Genomic DNA, 16380 nt, shown 5'->3' on the forward strand with positions numbered 1-16380 from the left:
AGAATCCAAAGATTTTTAGAAAATTACAAACAATGCATCTACTCCGTACCTACCTCTTTAAGGATCTTAGGATGCAAGCCATCAGGGCAATCAAATTTAAGACTTCATTAGTTTGTTGAATGTTACTTCTCTGCTGATGGTGCTGGTACTTAGTTCCTCTCCCCAATTCTTTATTAGTAGGATTTTCAGAGTATCTTCCATCATAAAGCCTTATGCAAAATATCTGTTTAACTTTCTGACCATTTCCTTAGTCCCCAAAACAATCTCCCGAGACAACTTAATACTCTCCTTAATGTCCTTCTTGAGCCAGGGTTTATTTATCCCTCTTTCAGAATCTTTCCTCCTTACTGTTTTATCTTTGTCATTCCTGCTAATCTATCGCCTGATTCACTTCAACTGACTCTACCCTCATTTCGTTGTCATGCTCTTTATTTAATTTAACCACAGTTGTTTCCACCTTAAGTTACTAATTCTCAAACTAAATATTAAGTCATTATTTCCTAGCAGATCTTTTACTCAAAGCTGATTTAATAACCCTGCATCATTACCCTATTTAAGTCTCCTGCTTCCTGCTTGGCTCCATGACATATTGCTGTTGGAAACTGTCCCTAATGCTCTCTATGAATTCATTGTCATAGCTACCCTTTCCAATTTGATTATCCCAATCAACATGAAGATTAAAGTTATTCATAATTATTGCTGTGTTCTTTTTATATGCTCCTACTTAATGGTGCTACCCCACCACCTTTTCCACCCTCCTGTCTTTCCAAAGGATCAAATATCCCTGAATATTAAGTTCCCACTTTTGATCTCCATGTAACCATGCTTGTGTATAGTTATGAGATCATAATCATTTACCTTGATTTACACCATCAGTACATCTACCTTATTTTGAATGCTCTGTGCATTCAGATACAAAGCTTTTAAATTTGTTCTGTGATCAAATTTCCCTGAAATTTTATGCTTTCTTGTGGAATATGACATTCCTTCCTTTTATTTTCTGGTAACAATCAGATCCTTCACAACCCTGCAATCTACCTACTCCTTTACCTTTGATTTTCTAATTTTCCATACAACTGGGCCTAACCACATCCGCCCCAGCTCACACTATTTAGATTAAAGCCCTTTGCTCAGCTCTATTTATCTAGTTGGCCAGGAATGTGGACCCAGCATGATGCAGGTGGAGCTCATCCCATCGGATCAGCTCCTTCCAACCTCACTACTGTTGCAAGTGTCCCATGAATTCAAACTTGGAGTGACACATTTACCTCTTTAATCTTGTTAACCCTGTACAAATTAGCTTGTGACTCAGGTAGTAAACTGGAGATTATTTCATTTTTTGGTTCTGCTGTTTAATGTGGCCCCTGTATGCTCACTTTCCCTCAGCAGAACCTCTTTCTTCTTTATTCTTATATTGTTGGTATCTAAATGGACCTCAACAACTGGATCTTTCCCCTCCCATTCCAAATTTCCCTGCAGTGCAGGTAAGATTTCCTGAACCCAGGCACCTGGCGGGGTCTCTTAATCCTTGCCACAGAGAACAGTATTTATTCTCCTGGCTAAACTATCCCTGATTACAACTGCATTTCTCTTTTCTGACCTCTCTTAAATGGCTCCCTGTGCCATGGTGCTATGTTCAGTTTACTTATCCTCCCTACAGCCTCTCCTCACAACCAGACAGAGAACGAGAATCTCAAACCTGTTAGACAAGTGCAAGAGCTAAGTCTCCTTCAGCAATACGTCCTGGATCCTTCTACCTACCTTGCTCATAGTCACACCTCCAGTCCCTGACCACTGACCAAATTTTAGGTCAGAAGTCACACGACACCAGGTTACAATCTACCAGGTTTATTTGAAATCGCTGCTCCTTCATCAGGTATTTAATCTAAGGAGTGTAACTGCCTCCTGAAACACTGCATCTGGTAACTCTTTTCCTCCCTGATGTGTCACAGTGTTTGTGTTGTATTTGGAGTACCAGAAGGTGTTTGACAAGGTACCTCACAAAAGATTAATTCACAAGGTAAGAGCCCAGGCTGTTGGAGGTGGTATATTGGCATGGACGGAGAATTGACTTTTGGGCAGGATACATTGAGTGGGAATAAAGGGTTGGTAACTGTGACCAGTGGGGTTCCACAGGGATCAGTGCTGGGACTGCAAACATTTACTTTATGACTTGCAGTGAATGTAAAGTAGCCAAGTTTCCAGATGACACAAAAATAGATGGACAGGAGGGTTGGGATAGGGTACAAACTGTTCATAGAGAGAAATTTATAAGTTATGTAAGTGGGCAAAAAGTTGTGAAGTGGAGAATAATGTGGGAAAATGTGAAGTTGTTCATTTTGGAGGGGAGAACAAAAGAACAAAACATTATTTAAATGGGGAAAAACTGCAGAAGGTGCAAAACAAAGGGACTTAGGGGTATTTGTGCACAAAACACAGAAAGCTAGTACACAGGTGCAGCAGGTAATCTGGAAGGTTAATAGAATGTTGAAGTATAAGACTAGGGAAGTCTTACTGCAAGTCTACAAAGTGCCGGTGATACCACATCTGAAGTATTTTGAGCAGTTTTGTTCCTGCTTTTAAGGAAAATGTATTATTTCATTAAAAGCAGTTCAGAGAAGCTTCACTATGTATGGAGGAATTGTCTTATAAGCAATGATTAAACAGGTTGGTACTCTACTAAAAGAATGTGAGATGATCTCATTGACACAAATAGGATTTTTAAGGGGCTTGACAGTCCCAGGATTAAGAGGTGTCAATTTAAGACTGAGATGAAAAGAATTTTTTTTCTCTCTGAGGGCTGAGAGTCTTTGGAATTTCTTAACATGGAGAACTGTGAGGGCAGAGTCCTTGAGTATATTTAAGGCTGAGATAGATTATTGATCAATAGGGGAATCAAGAGTGATGGGAAAGAGCAGGAAAGTTGACATGAATTTCTGATCAGCCATGATCCCATTGAATGGCGGAGCAGTCTCAAGGAGCCTAATGGTCTACTCCTGTTCCTATTTCTTATGGTCTAAAGTAAGGGGCAAAGTATTTATGACTGAAAGGAGGAGGAATATCTTCACTTGGAGTGTGGTAAATCTTTAAAATTCCCTTCCTCAGGGGACTGTTGAAGCTCAGTCATTGAATATGTTCAAGATAGAAATTGGTATATTTCTTGTTACTTGTCACATCAAGAGATATGTGAATGGCACACAGAAACAGCATGAGGTACATAATCAGCTATGATCCAGTGGAGCTGCAGGATAAAGGCGTTGAAATAACCTGTTTCTTCTCCCATGTTTCTAGGCGGTGAAGTAATTTTTCTTCAGAGGTGACGCATAAGCTTTTTAATGAAAAGCCCATCACTTCTAAAATATGCATTGCAACAATTAATAATTGATTAGGCCATTAATTTTCCAGCTTTTCTTGACTATATCTTTCCTAATGTCACACTGTTTTGGATTTTGGGACAGTCAGCCTTTTTTTCTGTAGTGCAGAATCAACCACTACCAGCTAATAGTGGTTCCACCAACCCTTCTTTGTAGATAATTTCCAATGATTCTGTCCAGAGACATTATTGCACATTCCTGGAGCAGGTGGGACTTGAACCTGGAAGGGACACCACCGATACACTACAAGATCATCCTTTTAATAAACAGGTTCAGGCACGCTGTGGCACACAAGTTGAATCTTCTGGCCAAGAGGCAGGGACTTTACCATTGTACCTCAAGACTCCAGCTGGACATTTTTAAACAACATGTTTAGATATGTTACAACATCTCTGGAACAGAGGTAGGGACACTACCACTATGCCACATGAGCTTGTCTCACTCCCATTATACTAGGTGGGTGGTTAATAAGCCTATTGACCTGAATGACAGTACTACCTGTGCTATAACACAGCCCACATTCACAGTCGGGCATCAGCTTACATAAACAAATATGAGAAGGAATGGAGGAACCTCACTCAGAGGTTACCTTGCATGCATCACATGCAGCCTGTAAGGTTGCTTTCCAACCTCCCCATCCTTCTGTGCTGCCTGCCCAGTTCCCTCTACTCCCTAAAACTCTGGGACTTATCTTACTTGGATGACCATGATTTTCTGGATGTTTCTCCCGGCAGTTCCGCAAACAGCCGCAACTGAGCTCAGATGCTGTTGGGGTTGAAGGAGCTGCCAGCCAATCAGATTGCCTGCAGCAGCTCCTGAGGGTGCGACTTGGTTCCAAGTAAGGAGGAGTGTTGAAGTCCCAGTGTTAGCCAACTTAACCTGCCTGCAATGCAGGATGGTTGTGGGACTGGTTTACAAGGAGTGGGTTGGTTTCCAGCTGACTTTCCTTCTGTGAGATGTACAAGCAGTTTGCCTCCAGGACCGCAAAAAATTCCACTGTGATAAACCTGACAAGGCCACGGGGAATCACTAATCAATCTGCTTGTGGAGCTTTTCGAGTATGAGCTCCCACCCCTCACTTTTGATGGTCCGCATTGCCCATAAGGGGCTTAGCATGTCAACTTCTCATTGGCTACATGTGTGATTATTAGTGGTGGTTCATAGTTAAAAACAAGAATAAAAAGTTGCAGCGATTTGCTGGTGGGACAGTCTTTCGGTTGCGTATGATTGCACTTCCAGATATAGAAGGAAAAAAAATGAAGCAAACCCATGGTGGTGCCATGGCTTAGATGTTTAAAGCCGCTGCCAAATAAGCAGGAGATCCTGGGTTCAGATTCCGGTGGTGCCTGTTCTTCACTTTATGAGGGCTCTTGTGGCATAGCAGTCGTGTGCCAATCTTTTAAGCTTCGGTTCAAGTCCCACGAGAGGACGTAGATTTGAGGAGAGATTTAAAAAGGACCTGATGGGCAATGACTTCACATGGAGGGTGGTTCATACATAGAACGAGCTGCCAGAGGAAGTGGTAGAGGCAAATACAATTACAATGTTTAAAAGACAATTGGACAGGTACATGGATAGAAAAGGTTCGGAGGGATATGGGCCAAATGCAGGAAAATGGGACCAATTCAGTTTATGAAAGTTGGAGTTGGGCTGAAGGGTCTGTTTCCGTGCTGTTTGACTCTATAACCTGCTCCAGATGTGAGTGATAATGTCTCTGAAACAGGTTGATTAGAAAATATCTACAAAGCTGTACCATAGACTGTGGATGGGGTCATAACTGTCGACTGTCTGCCCCTCATCCTCGGTTACGTTTGTGTCTGCTGCCATTTTAAACAGGGAAATATGTTCTATGTAAGGAACTTTGGTGATGGCTTTCCATGGATTCCGGAAGTTATTCTTCAAAAAAAACTTCTAATTGGCTGCACGGGTGATTACTGGTGGTGGTTGATAGTAAAAAATAAAAAAAATTCGTTCTGGTGATGTTGTGATGGGGAAGTTGTTTGGTTGTGGTAACATACATGGTTAAAAGCACGAAGAATACTGCAAAAGTATACAACGGCCACCTCTGTCAGCAGGAATCCTCACACAGGTGACTGTTTCGACAGACATCTCACCATTGACATCCTTCACACCAACTTGAGGATGGGAAACTCTGTCCACTAAAAGCTTGAGGACTGTGGGGACTCAGACTCAGAGATGGAAACTGAGGCGGCAGAAGGTCAGTCAGAGGTTGTCACCGAGGACGAGCACCCTGCAGTGGCTCATTGATTGTCTTCACAGAAGAGATGTTCACCTATTTATTATATGCCCCCAACCAGAACCTGAAAGCAACAGGAATGGGGAGTGAGAGGGATCCATCAGACTCAGAGGGGAGGGTGAATCATGCTAAACACCCCCACAGTTTGACGCATGAATGGGACATAGGAAACAAAAAGGATTCAAGTGTATTTCCTCATCTTTGCTAAATTTGATGATCTTGGGCAGAGTGATTGCTGGAGTTGGCCTCAAATCTGAGACCAGTTTTGAATTTTTAGATCTGTTTGACGTCTGTCGCATTTAGTATGGTGACATAAAGCATGATGAAGGATACTCTCAATGTGAGGACAGGACTTCAACTCCACAGGCTGTGGAGAAAAAGCAAGTGATCAACACTGGGTAATGGTACTCCTTTGAAGATCAGGTACAGACATAATGAGCTAATTGGCCTCCTTCTGCACCAAAAGAAAATACAAGGAGTCTCTAGTTGAGAACAGGTTCTGTTCTTGAGTCCATTCTCAAATTGATTTGTACGCGAGTCAGAACACAATGCAGGATAATATTAAATAGCCATTTGTAAAAATAGGAAACAACACCACACAACAATACAATACATCACAGCAACAGGACCTACGACCCACCCGTTCCTACATTGGATCTTCAAAATTACATCCCAATATGAGATCACATTCTGAAATATGAGCCTTTGTAAGTTGGATGTTCGTGAATCAAGGGCCCCCTGCACATTGCAAACAATTATTGATAACTGTAGGTCTCAGGCTTATATTATCAGCTACCTTATAACATTGCAAGGTACATTCCAGTTAATATATATTAAATGTGTTATGTAAGCAGCAAAACATATCTTTACTGAATAAATTCAATTATTATAATAGTTAAATATTAAGCCTTTTGCATATAACGAACATTGTTGTCTTGCTTTGCTACAAGAGGGTGAATTGCAGGGCTGTTTGGTTACGTTGCATTTTATTTATCATTGCATTACAGCTGTAATGGAAAGTCATTGTAATAGTCATTTAAGAAAACATGTTAGATATGCTCTTGTTCAATCAATTCAAAATGTGTTGTAGAACACATAATGGAAGGGAACACTTTGAAACTTTTGCAGTTATGCATATTATAAGAATAGTCCATACTGAATACCCTTATTCTAGCATTGCCTGTCCACAAATCATGTGCACATGAGTCCATATTCAATTAAAAGTCCTCAGAAGGACATTCTAGGATGATATCTGCAGACTCACACTGAACTTGTTGAAATAGCTGTTCTTGCTAATATCAGTATTCAATAGGTTCAGAACATAAGGAACCAAACTCTGAAATCTTTAAGATAAGGTTGAGCTTAATCTGCAAACTAAAAGTGTTATTGTAATGTCTTCAAAATTAAATTAATTATGATGGCAACCTAACAGTGAGTAAGAACTATAATCATACTACTTGCATTCAACATTTTTATGAATCCTTATTAAGATTCAAAGGACCTTAAAATTAAAACTTTTACTTTGCGGCAGTGATATTAATTCATACTCATTCCTAGCATGCTGGTACAGAAACAAATGGGTAGACCGTTTTCTTGCTAACTCAGCAACTTGGAACATGTTTTAGGAGGATGTGGTGGTATAATGGGAGTGTCACTTGATGAGTAATTCAGATTTCCCAACTAATCCTTTAAGGCCATCTTGTGGTCTAGCATCCCTACCCCTGGGCTGGGAGGTCTGGTTCAAGTCCCACCTGCTCCAGAGGTGCATAATCATATGTCTGAACAGATTGATTAGGAAAGTAGGTTAAATGAAAAAAAAACATGTTTTAAACTCTTCCAGAGATAAACATTTGCATAATTTGGACCAGTTTGTGTTAAGTTGCTCAACAATTGATGGAAACTTGGTCACTCCATATACATGCACCAGTGAAAGGAACTAAATCTTCTAGTTTTACACTGTATTGATTAGAGCAGGAGTCAATTATTGAGATAACATGGTGTAGAGCTGGATGAACACAGCAGGCCAAGCAGCATCACAGGAGCAGTAAGGCTGACATTTCGGGCCTAGACCCTTCTTCAGAAAGCAATTATTGTTCCTTTCATTGGACAGCAAAATATCTATAGCCTGTATCACTCAGAAGGTTCTCTAAAGGGCTGGCTCGTTCAATTTGCCTTTTTGAACAACTGCAGAGAAATGCTAATTTAGCATATTCACAAAGGATAGCTCAATTAAAAGTTACCGAAATGGGATATTGAGAGTGTTTTGATTAATCAACAAAAGCAGTGCAACTCATTCATTATATGTTTTAACAATGTGATTCCAGATCTTGGCATGTTATTAATGCTAGCGACAGACCAACAATTTGCAATTATAAACCACATTTAATGTAGTTAAATGTCCTGAGGCATTTCACAGGAGCTTTATCAAAGTAAGCTTAACAGTGAGCTGTGTAAAGAAACAATGAATAGGTGATCAAAAGCTTGACTAAATAGGTAGATATGAAGGAGAGTCTTAAAAGTGGAGAGAAAGTTGGTGATACAGAGATATTCTAGAGTGTTGGGCTCAGGAAACTGAAGGCACGGCTGTCAATGCTAGAGCAATGAAAACCAGGGATGTATAAATATGAGCAATGTAATTACTAAAGTAACAAAATTGCAATTTTCAAAGATATGCATAATATACCGATGTTCAATCTGTGGCTTCTATTTTACATGATATCCTGTCAACAATGCGGTTGCAGAAGTAAAATTTCGAACCATGACTTTCTTCATTGTAAAAGACTATTAATTGAAATAATTAATGATTGAAGGTTCAGCCAGCAATAATTGTAATTCCAAATATCTGCACATAAAAAGATCTTCATGAGTTTCAAATGTGTTGTCCTTACTCTCAGTGCTGACATTATTTCAGCTGCATGTGAAATATGTACTCAGGATTCCAATATGCTCAGTGATGTTACAATCTTACCACCCTAATTGTCTTATCAGGTGCCACAACAATAGAAAAATATGACCTGAGAACAAATACTTGGACCCAAGCCGGAGTGATGAATGGCAGGCGGCTGCAATTTGGCCTGGCTGTCATTGATGATAAACTTTATGTGGTTGGAGGCAGAGATGGCCTGAAGACTTTAAACACTGTGGAATGTTACGACCCTAAAACAAAGACCTGGACTGTTTTGCCTCCTATGTCAACTCACAGACATGGTCTCGGTAAGAAATGTGCGGGTTTCAGTACATGGAAAAGAATGGGACTGTTAAATGTTGACTATTCTGAATGGTAATCACTGAAAACTGTCCTGTTATAATTTTTACCAATGAGAATTATCTTCCGTCTTCCCCCACCCACCCTCCAAAAAGAATCACATTGTTAGTTGAAAATTTACAATCATTTGGTTTGATTTCTCACAGTTTCCAAACTTATTGATAAATGGAACATTTTCATACAAAGCCAGTCTTTTTTCCAACCACTCTCAAATGACGTTCGATATTTTATTTGTAAAATGTTTTGTGTATTAATCCTATGTTTTTCTTCATCACAATGCTGACAGAGCAACTGAGGGACTAGTTATTTCACCACTGACAATGCCAAACTAAGACAGACACTTCCTTTAAGTAACCCTTCCTTTCATTTAAACAAAGCTGACAGTTATTTGTTTCAGACAGAAGAAAAAACTGAGCGAATGTTCTGAGGTAAATATGAGAATCCCTGAGGAGCATTATAATTCCTGTGGCAGTCATGGAATAATTTCAGTTCTCATCAATCTTGATTTACAGAGAACAAGAGACATATAAAATCTAAAGTTTAGCAGCAAACCCCGACATCAGGCATGAATTTCAGGTTTTATTTGACAACAGCCTTGAATAAAAATAAATCCCTGTTTTTGCAATATGAATATATGAGCAGTATAGAATTTGCAATGCAATGAAGGATGTGATGTAGTTGAACGTGTTTAAAGTTTTAGTTTAATGACTTTAGTTCTCTGATTATGTTAGTGGAATTTAATATATTACAAGAGGAAGATGACTGGTATAAAAAGTAGTCATATTTGCTAGATTTGCAATTTCTATTGTAGTCTAGAAACAGTTCAAGTTGAATATTTAATCCATTCATAGAAAATGTAATGTATTTCTGCACAGTATTAAGGAAGACACTAACTAGACTATCATAACTGGACTTACTCGTTAGTAAGTCACCACAGCCAATCAACAATGATCGTATCCAATGGTGGAGCAGGCTCTAAGGGCCGAATGGACTACTATGCTCCTGTTTTTGTGTTTCTATTATTTTCAGTGTATGAGCTTCATTTTCATATCTGATACTTGGAGGATTCTGTACTAATTAGAGAATAATTGTGTAAATACCTTTTTTTTATTATTCATTCCTGAGATGTGGACATTGCTGGCTCGGCCAGCATTCATTGCACATAATGAGTTGCCCTTGAGAAGTTGGTGGCGATCTGTCTTCTTGAACCACTGCAAGCCATCGGGTGGACCCAAATTGTCATTTGGGAGAGAATTCCAAATTTTGTCCTTTCAGCAACACTGAAGGAAGGGTGATACATTTCCAATTCAGGATGGTATGTGGCCTGGAGGGGAATTTGCAGATTGTGGTTCTCCCATATATCTACTGCCTTTGTCCTCTTGGTCATAGTGGGTGTAGGTTTGGAAGTTGCTGTCGAAGGCACTTTAGTGAATTGCTACAGTGAGTGTTGTGGATGGTACACACCACAGCTGAGCATCAGTGGTGAATAGAGGGATTGTTGGTGTATGCGGTGAAAATGAAGTGGGATGCTTTGTTCTGGATGCTGTCAAGTTACTTGAATGTTGTTGGAGTTGCACGGGTCCAAGCAAATGGGGAGTAATCCATCACGTTCCTAACTTCTGCTTTGCAGATGATGAACAGGCTTCGGGGAGTGTGTCTTCAAATGGAATCGAAGAACAAAGCAAGACTCAAAAAAGTTTAGTTCTTTAACTCATTCCAATCTTGTCACTATTTTTACCAAGCACATGTTGAGAGTGAGGAATGGGATGATTCTCGGACTGGTCATGCAAAAATACCATTCTGAAATTCAGAGATAAATTAAAATTTTGCAGAAAATAATTCTGATGGGTATATTGGTTGGAAAAGGTTAGAGTCAGGTTTCACTGAACATTTCTATGAATGAATGTTATTTCTGATCAACCTGGTCAGACATGTTGCACATATTTGGAAGATGTGTAACTCACTGCAGAATTCCCAGGCTTTGAGCTGTTATGGTAGCTAATGCATTTAAATGGCTAATCCAATTCAGTTTCTGGTTAATGAATCCCTAGAATGTTGATAGTATGGGATTCAGTCATGGTAATGCCATTGAATGTCGTGGGGAGATGGGTATAGTCTCTTCTGTTGGTCATTGCTTAACAATTAAGTGGCACAAATGTTATTTGTTATTTGTCAGCTCAAGTGTATATATTGTCCAGGTCTTGCTGCATTTGAACATAGACTGCTTCAGTATCCAAGGAATCGTGAATGGTTCTAAACAATGTAATCATCAGCAAATTTCCGCACCTCTGACCCAACGATGAAGGGAGACTGTTGATAAAGTGACTAAAGAAGGTTAGGCCTAGGACATTGGAACTAATTGGAGAGAGGACCATATTGTACAGTAGTAGTGTCCCTGTCTCTGAACCAAGAGGCCTGTGTTCAAGTCCCATCTAGTTCCAAACTGTGTGTAACATGTCTAACCACATAAAATATTTCTAATCAACATGTGGCCAGCTCATCACTTGTGAGAGGGAGGACGCTGAGCTGTTGATCCAAGCCACCCTGCCTCATTGGGGGACTGGACTTCAGGAAGGTGGGGGCCAACAGTGTGCTACCTCACTTCACATTTCATTTGCTTCTGACTGCCCCACACCCCGTCACGAATCCCCAGTATACCTCCATACGACCTACCTCTCACCGAGGTCACTGTGCCTTCCTGAGTCTCCAGTGAATCTTCTCAAGCAGCAGTAGCCATGGTCCCCTTTGTGAAGAGCTGGCAATGAGATGAGATCCTGTGTCTGCTCCCAGGGTTTTGATCCCAGAGTATGGCTTTCTGGTGGCCTCCCCACTTTCTGAATGGCATTTGATTTGATGGGCCATCCTCAAAACAGACAGTGTGTTTCGCTTTCTGTCTCTCGAGTTGGCTGGTGAGTCTCAGCAGCTTGACAAGGTTCTTCCTCAGCAATAATAACAGATTCAATCAATCCTATTGGTGATTTATGGTTTTCTTCTCACAATTTCTCATCCTTCCTGATGGGGTCTCATAGTGCACAGCGTGAACTCACATGAACTTGACGTCAACATTCAATGCGTCAAGGCTTGAAACTTTCATGGCATCATTTGTTTTAGGGAGGATTTCTCTCCACGAACCCTCATGGGTTTTCTCATGCTATCAGCCTAAACTAACATGTTTAAGTACCTACCACATCCCTTTGGTGCATCTCTCAGCCAATATGTAGGGAGTGCTGCCTGGTTTATTGTTCACCAGCTCCCTGGTTCTGACACTGGGATCATGTAGTGGAATGTCTTGTGGTGGCAAACACAGGAGACAGATGCTTCAGAGGCAAAAGAAAACTCTGATTTTATTAAAAACAAGTAAATTGAAACAGGAAAACTGGAAAGTGAATACCAAACCTGACTGTTACTGACTGAGGCCTGTCTCACATTTAACTTGACCCTAGTTAAGCCTTGCAACCAAGACGTGACACAATGGGTTCAATAGTAACAGTGAGTGGTTGTTACCTAATGGCTGACAGAGAGAGAAAGAGAGATTACTTGCTAATCCGCAGTCCTACCCCACTTCCCTTCCTTAGGGGTGCCCTACGTTGTTTGCTCCCCCCACCCCAAACCCCACCTTCCCCTACCTTAGACTAGCCAAGCTGGGTTAGAGGGTCCCAATGACCTTAGGCTCACCCCTGGAGTGGAACGTGATTTTGACTTGCTCTTGTCCATTGTCTCTTGCCGTAGCCGGGGCTGTGTGGATGGCCATAGGTGCTGATACTGTCAGCCTGGTGGTCTCCGCCGATGTGGTTAGGTATGTTAGACCTGATGGTGAGTACCTTGGGTTTCTTTCCTTTTCTGGTGGTCCTTGTGAGTGGGTTGTTGTCTTAGATGGTGGTGGATGTTGCTGGTGATGCCCCGGACGGTGTCTTATGGCTCTGGATGCCTTTGGTTGCCTCCAGACATGGAGTGAAGCCTTGTGGTGAGTTGATGGTGTTCGGTGGTTGCGAGGGTTGCTCTTGGTGTGGAGGGTTCGCGGGGTCCTTGACTCGGGAGGCGTCTATGGGAACTTTTCTCTCAATCGGTAAGTCTGACCGATCTCGTTTCCCTTCCTCGCGGCTTTGGCTCAAGGACTTCTTTGCGTATGGGGCCTGCTTCTGGTTCGGACTCTCGAACTGCTTTCGCAAACCGCTCACACCGGGCGGGCACAGAGCACACACCTAGTTGCTGGTGTCACAGCGCACAGTGCTGGGATCGGGGCCCCCAGTTATACCCAGCTGTAGGCCCCCTTATCTCCCACCAAATCTGGTATTAGCTGCTGAGCTATTGTTCCTCCTCTCGGGGCAGAATGAGCTTCCTGATCACTGGAAGAGGTGGGAATGGCTTTTCGATTGAGGTGAATAGTTTCGATGGTTTGGAATGTTCAGTATTTCCCTTGGATGGGTATTCGCTCAGGTTTTGAAGAGTAGTGTGAATTTTCTTACATCCAAAGGTGAAACCAGTTTACATGTAGCACAATGGTGTGGAATGTTCAGTAATTCTGCGCCTGAGCACTGGTTGGAAATTGAAAGGCTTTGTGTCTCTGTAGGCTCCAGAAGGTCCGACGTTGTTTGTTTCCTGCAGTCTGGCTTCCATTGTTTAAGCTGGGGCATGAAGGGGGATCTTCCTTTTAGTTTTACAAGCTAACACCTGTTCCACACATCTGCCCCTGGGCTTGCATATTACCCAGTCTGTCCCAACCAGCCTTTTCCTGGTTCAGTTGAAGCCCAGGGTTTCTTGAGTTCAGAATTTGAGTGAATTTAATCCAATGTAACTTACTTACCATAGTTCTCACCATTGCCTAGATATCCAGGAATATCAGCATTCCTGGTGCGACCACCCAAAGCCACAAAGCACCCGCATAAGTGCTAGCATTTTGGAGCTGCCCTGCTGCATGGACTGTGCGCAGTCTGGTGCATGTGATGACATGTGACAAGGGAAAATGGGCACCCTTTTTTACAGCAAACATCTGGAGGTCCTAGTGGACAGGATGCTATAGAAAAGGGCCATCCTCTTCCCCAGGACTGGTAAAGGAGACTCTGCTACCAGACACTGCCAGCCTGATCTGAGGTTGCCGCCTGGGTCGGTGTCATCTCCTCAGTTCTGAGGAAGGCCCATGAGTGCAGAAGGGTTAATGACCTTTTCTGCTCCAACAGGATAGGTGCCACCACTTTCTCTCTGCTACCTCTAACTCACTTACAGCACTGACCTCCCTACAAGGCTCATGCATACCACTCGCATTGTTGCATGCAACATTTTCCCTCAGTCACGTTGTCCACCCTAACACCCTCAGATTACTAAGCAAAGAACAGTACAGCACAGTAACAGGGCCTTTGGCCTACCAAGCCTATGCTGACAAGTGACACCTTTCTAAACTAAAAGCCCCTTGCTTCTAAGCAATCTGTATCCCTCTATTTGCTGTCTATCGATATATTTGTTGAGATGCCTATTAAATGTTGATATTGTATCTGCTCCTACCACCTCCTCTGGTAGCATATTCCAGGTGCTTACCACTCTGTGTAAAAACTTGCCACTCACATTTCTTTTAAACTTCCACTTTTACTTTAAACCTATGTCCCCTAGTGACTGGCATTTCTATCCTGGAATAAAGACTCTAACTATCCATTCTATCCATGCCTGTCATAATTTTGGAAACCTTTATTTGATTGCCCCTCAATCTCCATTGTTCGGGTGAAACCAAACCAACTTTTTCCAATCTGTCTTCATGGTTAATAGCCTCCAAACCAGGCAAACTAGTATATTCCCTCTGTACCCTCTCCAAAGCCTCCACATCCTTTTGGTAATGTGGTGACCAGACTGTGCACAATATTCCAAATGTGGCCTAACTAAAGTTCTATACAGCTGCAAGATGACTTGCAAAATTTTAGATTTTATTCCCTGACCGGTGAAGGCAAGGATGTCATATGCCTTCTTGACCGCTTTCCTGAGCCTGCATGCCCTCGTTCATCGGAACACCTCCTATCTTCCAGTCCCAGTTGTAAAAAGTTAACATGATAGGTCTTGTAATGTATGGCCTCCATCCATTTCAAACCCTCTCAGCCACCCAGGAATCCAGGGGGTGCTGCTCACTGTTGATGGCAAACCCCACCCACCCTAATGCACTATCTTCTACCTCCTTCCTATGTTGTGTTGCCTCCTTCATATTGTAATCACCTCTATATCCTATGATTCTGCCCCAATTCCCCACCATTAAGCTCCCCAACTTCTCACCAGCAGGGCCAGTTCCCTGATAGCCCCTTCTCCACTTGACGTTTAGTGGCAGAAATCCCACACTTTGAGCAATTTAGCTGAACATTCCTGAACGATAAGTGAGCAAAGCCCCGCCTGATATTAGTGCAGTTTCCCAATTGTTCTGGCTACTCCCCAGGCTGGCTGCACTGGACCTACAGGGCTGATCCTGATCCACTGCCTGCACATAAATGTGCAGACTCCATGACTGTGACCACCATAACTGGATGCCTGACCGTGCTCAATTCCCCAGGCTGATATTGGAGGCTGCACTTGGTTTACTTAGCTTTCCCTAGATGATTCATGCCGATTGCATTGCTTCTGATTTCCCTAATGGTGGTAGTGGCCTGTGGTGCCCACCACATTTTGTCCTTGCCCTCCCGGGATTTTAACTTCTCTCATGGAACCTCCAGTACCAGTTCACTGTCTGTAGCTGAGCCTCTAACTTGGACTGTTCCTCAATTTGATTGATGCCTGATGTAATGTGTGACCACCTGGTGTTGACTGGTGCGCCTGCTTCATGTAGCTTCACTCTTGCTACTGTACTTACCCTTACCAGGTCTGAAGAGTTTCTTCCCTTGTAGATGTGACCTTATATACCCTTGCCACGCATTTGTCTAAGCAGGCTCTTGATTGTTCATCTCCTTGCGCTGCTGACTGTCTGCTCGAATCACTGTTAAAACTGCAACCGGAAATTTTGTCTGGTTTCAATGGAATTCACTCTGTGCATTTCATAGAATCGTAGTATCCCTACAGTGAGGAAACAAGCCATTCGGCCCAACAAGTCCACACTGCCCCTCTGAAGAGCATCCCACCCAGATCCATTCCCCTAATTTCCCATGTTTAACCCACCTAACCTAAACATCCCCGAGCACTGTGGGCAACTTAGCACGGCCAAACCACCTACCCTGCTCATCTTTGGACTGTGGGAGGAAACCCACGCAGACACGGGGAGAATGTGCAAACTCCACACAGACAGTCTCCCAAGGCTGGGATCGAATCCAGGTACCTGGCACTATGAGGCAGCAGTGCTAACCACTGAGCCACCGTGCTGTTCAATCCACATCACAAAGTACCATGTTGAATGAGCATGCAATGCCAACAATTGTCAATATGTGAGACAACAAGGTGCAGAGCTGGATGAACACAGCAGGCCAAGCAGCATCATAGGAGCAGAAAGGCTGACGTTTCGGGCCTAGACCCTTCATCAGAAA

The 16380-nt window shown here is 42.4% G+C and overlaps 1 protein-coding gene across 1 annotated transcript in view; it reads left to right on the forward strand.

The window, feature by feature from the left end:
- Nucleotides 1-16380, forward strand: part of LOC109934869 (kelch-like protein 1) — a 353701-nt gene that overhangs the window by 282515 nt on the left and 54806 nt on the right. The window contains exon 8 of the mRNA XM_048598407.1: nt 8620-8844. Coding sequence (XP_048454364.1) covers nt 8620-8844 — 225 coding nt within the window. The remainder of the gene's footprint in view (nt 1-8619; nt 8845-16380) is intronic.

Source organism: Rhincodon typus, chromosome 6 (assembly GCF_021869965.1).
Source record: "Rhincodon typus isolate 14 chromosome 6, sRhiTyp1.1, whole genome shotgun sequence".
Taxonomy (NCBI): domain Eukaryota; kingdom Metazoa; phylum Chordata; class Chondrichthyes; order Orectolobiformes; family Rhincodontidae; genus Rhincodon; species Rhincodon typus.